This window comes from Egretta garzetta, unplaced genomic scaffold (assembly GCF_000687185.1).
Source record: "Egretta garzetta isolate BGI_Z169 unplaced genomic scaffold, ASM68718v1 scaffold101, whole genome shotgun sequence".
Taxonomy (NCBI): domain Eukaryota; kingdom Metazoa; phylum Chordata; class Aves; order Pelecaniformes; family Ardeidae; genus Egretta; species Egretta garzetta.
In genome coordinates, this window is record NW_009258666.1 from 164609 (window position 1) to 172537 (window position 7929).

At 60.7% G+C, this 7929-nt stretch overlaps 1 protein-coding gene across 1 annotated transcript in view; it reads left to right on the forward strand.

Moving 5' to 3' along the window:
- SLC9A1 (solute carrier family 9 member A1) overlaps positions 1-7678 on the forward strand; it is a 33044-nt gene extending 25366 nt beyond the window's left edge. Inside the window, exons 3-12 of the mRNA XM_009648472.2 lie at positions 1062-1312; positions 1801-2018; positions 2394-2596; positions 2857-2946; positions 3346-3416; positions 3880-4053; positions 4195-4309; positions 4710-4811; positions 5163-5235; positions 5881-7678. Of these exons, the coding sequence (XP_009646767.1) occupies positions 1062-1312; positions 1801-2018; positions 2394-2596; positions 2857-2946; positions 3346-3416; positions 3880-4053; positions 4195-4309; positions 4710-4811; positions 5163-5235; positions 5881-6203 (1620 nt within the window). The 3' untranslated portion in view covers positions 6204-7678. The remainder of the gene's footprint in view (positions 1-1061; positions 1313-1800; positions 2019-2393; positions 2597-2856; positions 2947-3345; positions 3417-3879; positions 4054-4194; positions 4310-4709; positions 4812-5162; positions 5236-5880) is intronic.
- Positions 7679-7929: the final 251 nt, after the last annotated feature.

The window sequence follows — 7929 nt, forward strand, 5'->3', positions numbered from 1 at the left end:
CCCGCCCCGCTCGGGGCCCCTGCCATTTCAAAAGGACATCTGTGTCCAAGCTCTGGGTCGGCTGTCAGCACAGCGTCCTCCTCTGCAGAGCTGACCTCTAAATTTACTTCTAACCCACTGCTTTTTCCTGGCTCTTTTCCCATATCCCAGCTGTCCACTTCGGAGCTGGCTGCTCAGCATGCTGCAAAGGCTGGTGAGGAACGTACTGTCCCACCACAGGGCTTTTCCCAGGCGCTTCTCCGCCACTTCTGGCCAGAGGGGCTCCCTGCAGGGTCTGTGTTCCCCACTCCCATCCCTGGGGAATGCTTTTCCCTTCTGCTGTCATGTCTGTCCCTTCGCATGTCCTGGGACCCGGCCCTGGCAAGCAGGAGCTGGCACCTCGCCCCCTCTCTGCTTGCAGGCGCTTCCATCCCTGCAGGATGCCCTGAAGCCCATTTCCCATCCTGCCATGACTGCGCCAGCTTCTGCTTTAAAATCTCTCCAGTAAATGTGCTTCGGGGTGGGAGAGGTGATGCAGCCTGGGGTGGGCTCCTCTTTGAGGTTGCCCTTTTGGCAGAAGGGTTTGGGTTGTTCTCTGGACTGAGCAGGGCAGACGCTGGCTTTTCTCTCCATGAGGCTGTCGGGTGTCCCCCAGCCTGGATCTGTCCTGACCTGTTCGTTGGGAAGCAGGAACCATCTCTGGCTGGTTCAGGCCTTGACCGAAGCCCCTCCTGGGACACCAGTCGGGGCTGTGTTGGAGAGCAGAGCTGTCCCAGCCACATCTCCAACGTCACCGTGTCCCTGCGAGCCACGGAGGACGGAGAGCTGGTCTCTACAGTTCTGTGTCTCGCACAGCAAAGCACCACCAGCTTTTTTTGGCACGAGGCTTGGTCAAGCACAGGACCCAGCTCAGGGTCACCAAGCACTGGCACAGCTCATCTCAGGTGTACCATGCTGGGTACCTGCCTGGCTCCCTTTGCTGCTGCTCTCCCAAGGAAGGTCCCCAAGCACATCCCCTCTGAGGTGGGGCTGTCTCTTGCCACTGGGGCAGTTTGAACCCCCCTCTCCTTTCTCCCTCCCAGGTCCTCTACCACCTCTTTGAGGAGTTTGCCACCTTCGAGCAGGTGACCATTATCGATATCATCCTCGGCTTCCTCAGCTTCTTCGTGGTGTCACTGGGCGGCGTCTTCGTGGGCGTCATTTATGGGGTAATCGCTGCCTTCACGTCCCGCTTCACCTCCCACATCCGAGTCATCGAGCCCCTCTTCGTCTTCCTCTACAGCTACATGGCGTATCTCTCCGCTGAGCTCTTCCACCTCTCCGGCATCATGGCGTGAGTTGGGCACGGGTGGGATGAAATGTCCTCCTGTCCTCAGCACCATTTGGAGGATTTACTCCTGTGTAACCATAGCCCTCTGGCTGTCCCAGCATGTCCAGTACATGAGGGCCCGAGGTGTCTTTGGGCTGGGATATGCAGGGAGGCAGATGAGGGAAGTGACTCTCTTGAGTTGTCCCACAGATCCTGGGGCGCTGGCAGCCCATTGCCCATTCTCCTGCGCACATGATAGCAGGCAGGGCCTGCTGAGCACTCAAGATGACACGGTCTTGTGCTGCCTGGCTGCAATGCTCACTCCTGCCCTGTGAGGGGGAAGGAGAAACCTCGTATTGCCTTCTCTGGAGGCCTTGAATAATGACTGGTGTCTTGCAATCCCTGCTCTGCTCTGAGTTTTGGTGTAAAAGCACAAAACGCTGCTGCAGGGCCAGCGGTTGGGGCTGTCCCCATGGCCCCATGGCTGCTGAGTGCCCCAACCTTGCCCCTAGGCTCATCGCCTCTGGTGTTGTCATGCGGCCTTATGTGGAAGCCAACATCTCCCACAAGTCCCACACCACCATCAAGTATTTCCTTAAGATGTGGAGTAGCGTGAGCGAGACCCTCATCTTCATCTTCCTGGGTGTCTCCACCGTGGCTGGCCACCACTACTGGAACTGGACATTTGTCATCAGCACGCTGCTCTTCTGCCTCATCGCAAGAGTTTTAGGTGAGGTGTCACTGTGGTGGCAAGTTCCTTGGGGATGGTCCTGGGTGATGGGCAACTCTGAGGGCCACGAGGCCCAAGTTTTCATTGCTGGGAGACTGGGGTTGACTGGGTGGCACTGCTCCAACGTGGGGATCAGCCCCGCTGGTTGTTGGCTTTGTGGGCAGATGGGGTTGAGGCCAAGTTTGTGCTAGACATGGGGTTGAAGCTGGTGAAGGGTGTCAGGATGAGCAAGCAGGACAGCACGTGCCTGCATCCATGGCCCTGAGGGGGTGACACTGCACTGAGCTGCAAGCTGGGCTCCTGGGGGGGTCTTCTTCAGGGCTGGAGGGCATCCTTCACTGTCCACTCACACCAGGCCCTGCCCCACTCCCCCAGGCGTCCTGGTCCTCACCTGGTTCATCAACAAGTTCCGAATTGTGAAGCTGACACCGAAGGACCAGTTCATCATCGCCTACGGGGGCCTGCGGGGAGCCATTGCCTTCTCCCTCTGTTACCTCCTGGACTATAAGCATTTTGGCATGAGGGACATGTTCCTCACAGCCATCATCACAGTCATCTTCTTCACAGTCTTCGTGCAGGTTGGTGGCACGCAGGTGGTCACGGTGTGGTTTCAGAGGGAAAGGGGGTTATTCAGTGAGCCTCGTGTCTGTGTGGAGAGTGAGGAGCATGTCCCCAGCCTCCATCCCTGACCCTGTCACTGTCCCCCTTCTCCAAAAGCTCTTGAGGCTACCAAGTGACCCCGGTGGTGCGGAGCCTCGTGGTTCAGCCATGCTGAACCCATCCCACTCCCAGCGGGGTGCCTCGGGGAGAGGTCTAACCCACTCACCCCGTTCCCTAGGGCATGACCATCCGGCCCTTGGTGGACCTGCTGGCCGTGAAGAAGAAGCAAGAGACAAAACGCTCTATCAACGAAGAGATCCACACGCAGGTAACCCCCTGCGCCCGGCCAGCCCTTCCCGCGCGCTTCTCTTCGCCGCCTTAGCCCTCTTCTCTCTCTGCTTCTGCCACCTCCACCGCTGTAACCAGGCGGGTTTACAGAGCGGGAGCTGCCCTTAAATCAGAGCCCAAGGTAAGGGGGGACAGAGCGAGGGCTCTCCCCTATCTGTGTCGTCCAGTGCCCGCTCCGACCCAGACCTCCCCTGTGCCTGGTAGAGCAGCAGCCTGGTTGTGTAGGACCGTGCTGCCCTCCTGAGGCCCATCCTGGACCCACAGCCCTGATTTTGCACCCCCTAAGTACCCTCATCCCTGTGTCAGCGTGGGTGTCAGGGTGGGGAGAGGGTGGGCAACATCCCTGCGAGCTGCTTATGCTTTGCACCTTCTCTTCCAGTTCTTGGATCACCTTCTGACGGGGATCGAGGATATCTGCGGTCACTATGGGCATCACCACTGGAAGGACAAGTGAGTGCAAAGGTTTGGTGACTCAGGGGACCCATGGGGGAGATAGGGTGGGGTTTGAATCACCACCTGGCAGGTTTTCCAGCCCTATGCTGGATTTTTCCCTGGGCTGTAATATCCATACACACACAACTCCCCTCTATGAATTACGACCCTGGGTTGAGTGCGAGTGGGGCTGCAGGGCTGCACCCTTTTGCCACGCCACCCATGGTGTGCCCACAGCAGTGTGGGAGCTGCTGGTGGCTGGGCCATGCAGGAGCTCAGGACCATCCATTGTGGGTACAAGCAGGCAGCTGGGCGTTTCAGAGGCTGCCTGGCTCGGGAGGGAGTCGGGGAAGGTCTGGCTTGATGGGAACTGAACGATCTTCTGCAGGCCTGGACTGGGGCTGGGGAGCTGGGAGTGGGTTCCGGGGCAGTGGGGAGTCTGATAAATCGCTGCTCTTCCTTTTCCCCTGTCGTCGGGAAGGCTTAATCGCTTCAACAAGAAGTATGTGAAGAAGTGCCTGATTGCAGGCGAGCGGTCCAAGGAGCCCCAGCTCATCGCTTTCTATCACAAGATGGAGATGAAGCAGGCAATTGAGCTGGTCGAGAGTGGGGGCATAGGCAAGATCCCCTCCGCTGTCTCCACCGTCTCCATCCAGTGAGTTCCCTGGCTGCCCTGTGCCTCCAGCGGGCCCCTGGCATAGGCTGAGTGCTCCCTGCTGCTGGCCACAGGGCAAGCAGCCCTTCAGTCCTGCCGTGGCCATCACAGTGTAACTCTGAATCCTGTCTGTCCACGCAGGAACATTAACCCCAAGACCCTCCCTGTGGAGCGCATCCTTCCAGCCCTGTCCAAGGACAAGGAGGAGGAGATCCGGAAAATCCTTCGCAACAACCTGCAGAAAACCAGGCAGAGGGTAGGGTGTCCCCTGGCACCATGCATGCTCCATTTTGCTTCCCCGGGGGTGGCCAGGACCACTTCCAACCAGAAGCCCTCAGGGCCAGCCCTGGTGCCCCTTGCGTTCTGGGTCTGGCTCTCCCTCCCCAGGTTTTTCCTCCTGGGATGGCACAAGGATAGTGTTGAGGGGGAGGCTGGCTCCATCAGTGGCTGAGCCCAGGATTTAAACCCTTGCTGGGCCAAGATGGGTCAAGATCAGGCATCCCATGGTAGCACACAAGGGACAAGCCACCAGCTTGGCTGGGCGAGCTCTGCCCACTGGTGGCTGTTTCATCCAAGGGAAGTGGTGCAGTGACCTTCCTTTGCCTTCTGCGTGTTTTTTTTTTAACCCATCTCCTTTTCTTGGGGCCTTTTCCCAGTTGCGATCCTACAACCGGCACACGCTTGTGGCCGACCCCTATGAGGAAGCCTGGAACCAGATGCTCCTGCGGAGGCAGAAGGCCCGGCAGCTGGAACAGAAGGTGTCAAGGGGATGCTGGAGCAGGGATGCTGCTGCAGGCTGGGGAGGACAGGGAGGGCGAGGGGGGCTTCCCAGCCTGGGAAGGACATTGGGGTCCTGCATGTGGAGGGGGCTGAGGTTCAGATTTCAGTGGAGGACCTCAAGACATGGGGGTCCCTGCCCTCTGATCGCCCCAGCATGAGGGCAGGCTCCGAGCAAGTCCCTGCAGCATGGCTGGGAGGATGCATGCACGTCCTCTGCATCCCGCTGCTGCCTCATGCTCATCCCCACGGCTTGGGGTCAATTCCCTGCCTCCCCTTCCCCATTTATCCTGGCCACTCCGATGGAGACGGTCCCTGTGCTCTGATTCCAGATGAACAACTACCTGACAGTGCCGGCTCACAAGCTCGATTCTCCCACCATGTCCCGGGCTCGCATAGGCTCAGGTAGGTGGGACTGAGCTGCTGGGGGAGCGCCGCTGCCGGCACCTCGCTGGGCATCACTTTGGTGCTGATGCACTTGGAGGTTGCGTTGTCCTGCACCCCCTCAGCTCCTCTGCCAGCTCCCCAGCCCCAATCATCCCCGTCCCGCTCCCCTGTGCAGCCAAGCCCCAGGGGTTCACTGTTCTCAAGCCCAAGCTCCACTGCATGCAGCCCAGGCACCCGGTGGGTTCTGCCTGAGCAGAAGCACCCGGCTGACTTCCCAGCATGGTTCCCACCAGGAACTGAGCTCAGCCGGTCGGTAGATCTGTCTGGAGCTCAACTCACTCCGTCCCCGCAGCCATGTTTCTGCAGGGGAGAGGACCAGGAGCGCTCAGCCTGCTCCTGGACTCCCAGCTTCTCCAGCACACATTTGCTCTGCCATCTTTGGTTCCTCCTGTCCTGTGTGTCCTTTCCTGCTTTGGGGACAGTGTGACAGGGTGTGACGCTGCTGCTAGCGCCTGCGGAGCCGGCAGTTAATCAGCAGAGGGCAGCTTCGCCCTTTGCAAACGGCGCAGACCTGGGAAGCAGGACTGGGCTGTCTGGAGGAGCTCAAAAAAAGGAGATCAAAAAAAAGACGAGACGCTGCCTGACCCCTCTCTGCCTCCCCAGACCCCCTGGCCTACGAACCCAAGGCGGACTCGGAGAACCTGCCCATCATCACCATCGACCCGGCCTCCCCGCAGTCCCCGGAGTCTGTGGACCTGATGAACGAGGAGCCCAAGGGCTGCGGCGGCCTCCCGCCCTCGCCTGAGGAGGACGAGGAGGGGCTGGTGATGCGGGTGAAGGAGCCTTCCTCCCCGGGTACCGACGACGTCTTCACCCCGGGGACTGGCGACAGCCCCAGCAACCAACGGATGCTGCGATGCCTGAGCGACCCAGGGCCTCGGCCGGAGCCGGAGGAGGGGGAACCCTTTATCCCCAAGGGGCAGTAGTAACTGACGCACGAAACCTCACACCGTGCTCCGTACGGTGTTTCTCTCTCTTCATTTGTTCTTCTTTCTTTGCTCTCCTTTTTGGTTTCCTCTGTCACTACACACCGGGTTCGGGAAGGGGAGACTGTCCTGGATGGACTGGGATTGCCAGGACAGCTCTGCCCAGCAAGCCCTGGGCTGGCCCCAAGGAGCAGGGAGGGAGCCCCTGGGACGCACCGGGCTCCTCGGCCGCCGTGGCCTGGGGGTGACAGACGATTTACTGCCCGGCACTGGGATTTGGGATTTGCAGGTGCCTCGCAGAGGCTGCCCACCCGCTCAGGACCTACGAGCAGCTCCTCAGGGTGGCTGCAGCCAGTGCCGGGTGGGCTCTGGCTGGGGAGCTGGGGGTATCTGCGGAGGCTGGACGTGGCACAGCTTTGCCTCCGCTTTTACCTGCCCCCCCGCCTTGCTCCCAAGCAGAGGGATGGAAAGATGGGAGCTGGGCTCTGCAGCAGGGCTGGTGCCCCCCCCGCCTCTCCCGGCACGCTCCCAGGGACCTCGGGCTCATGCTGCTGCTCCCGGCCTTGGCCACTTCCCCCGTGGGGCCGGCTGCCGCCTGGGAACCTCTCCTCCGGCCCTGCATTTCACACCAGGTCTTGCTAAATAAATATCCTATAGCCATGCAAGGGGGGAGCCGGGTCCCCCCTCGCTTTGAGCAGCCCCGCAAGGTCGGGCCTCTCTGTCCCTCCTGGAAACGCTGTCACCCGTCCCCGCAGGGACCCTCTGCCAGCCTCGGCCCCTCGCCCTGCATCTGCCCGGCAGCACGGCAGCGGCACCGGCTGCTCCTTAACCAAAGACGGCGTCCGGGCTCCCCGGGCACGGGGCTGGGGCGTGCAGGGGGCTGCATCTGCTACGTGTTGGGGGGGGATTGGTTTTCTCTCCCTGCAACTGAGAGGAGCTGGGGAAGAGCCAGAAGCCAGCTCGTCTGGTGTGGGGACATGTTGGGGCTGGGAGGTTGGCAGGAGGGAGACAGTCTCCCCTCCGAGGGGGACAGCTGGGGGTGTCAGGGGTCCTGAGTTTGGAAGGACCCGACTTTCCCCAAGGTTTGGCTGGGAGGGAGCACTGGGTGTTTAGGTGATTGCAGCCCTCCCCCGGGCTCAGGGTGTCCTGCATCGTGCTCGAGTGTGTCACCTCGTCCCCCACACGCCACCCGGCTCCCGCCACGTGCCACCCTTCGCCATGGGTGCTGCCTCCCCCGCGCCCCGGGGTGCTCGTCACCCCCTCCCCGGGGAGCCCGGGCTGCTTCCCCCTCCCCGTGCCGTGCCTTGCCACGCGTCCCCTCTGCCCCGCTGCCTTGGTGGGCGCCCATCCCATGCGCCCACCCGCTCCACGTCCCAACCGGGACCCCGGGGGACCAGCGCCCGCGCAGCTTCGTCATGCCGGGGCGAGAGCCCACGTCGCTGCCTGCGCCTGCCTGCCTGCCCTGCTCTGTCTCCAGGAGGAAAAAAGCAATGAAAATTCTCTTGTATAAAAAGGAAAGAAAAAAACAACCAAACCCACATGTAAAGAGAATCTTGGTTTTTATCATGGATATTCTAATAAATTAATGTTAATTTTTACTGGGGGGGGTTTCTGGCTGTTTGGGCTCTTACTGCTGCTGTGGAATCGCATCTGTCCCAGATGAAGGAGGTGGCTGCGAGACCTCGTCCCCATCGCTGTCAGGATGGAGGGTTTGTCCCTCGCATTC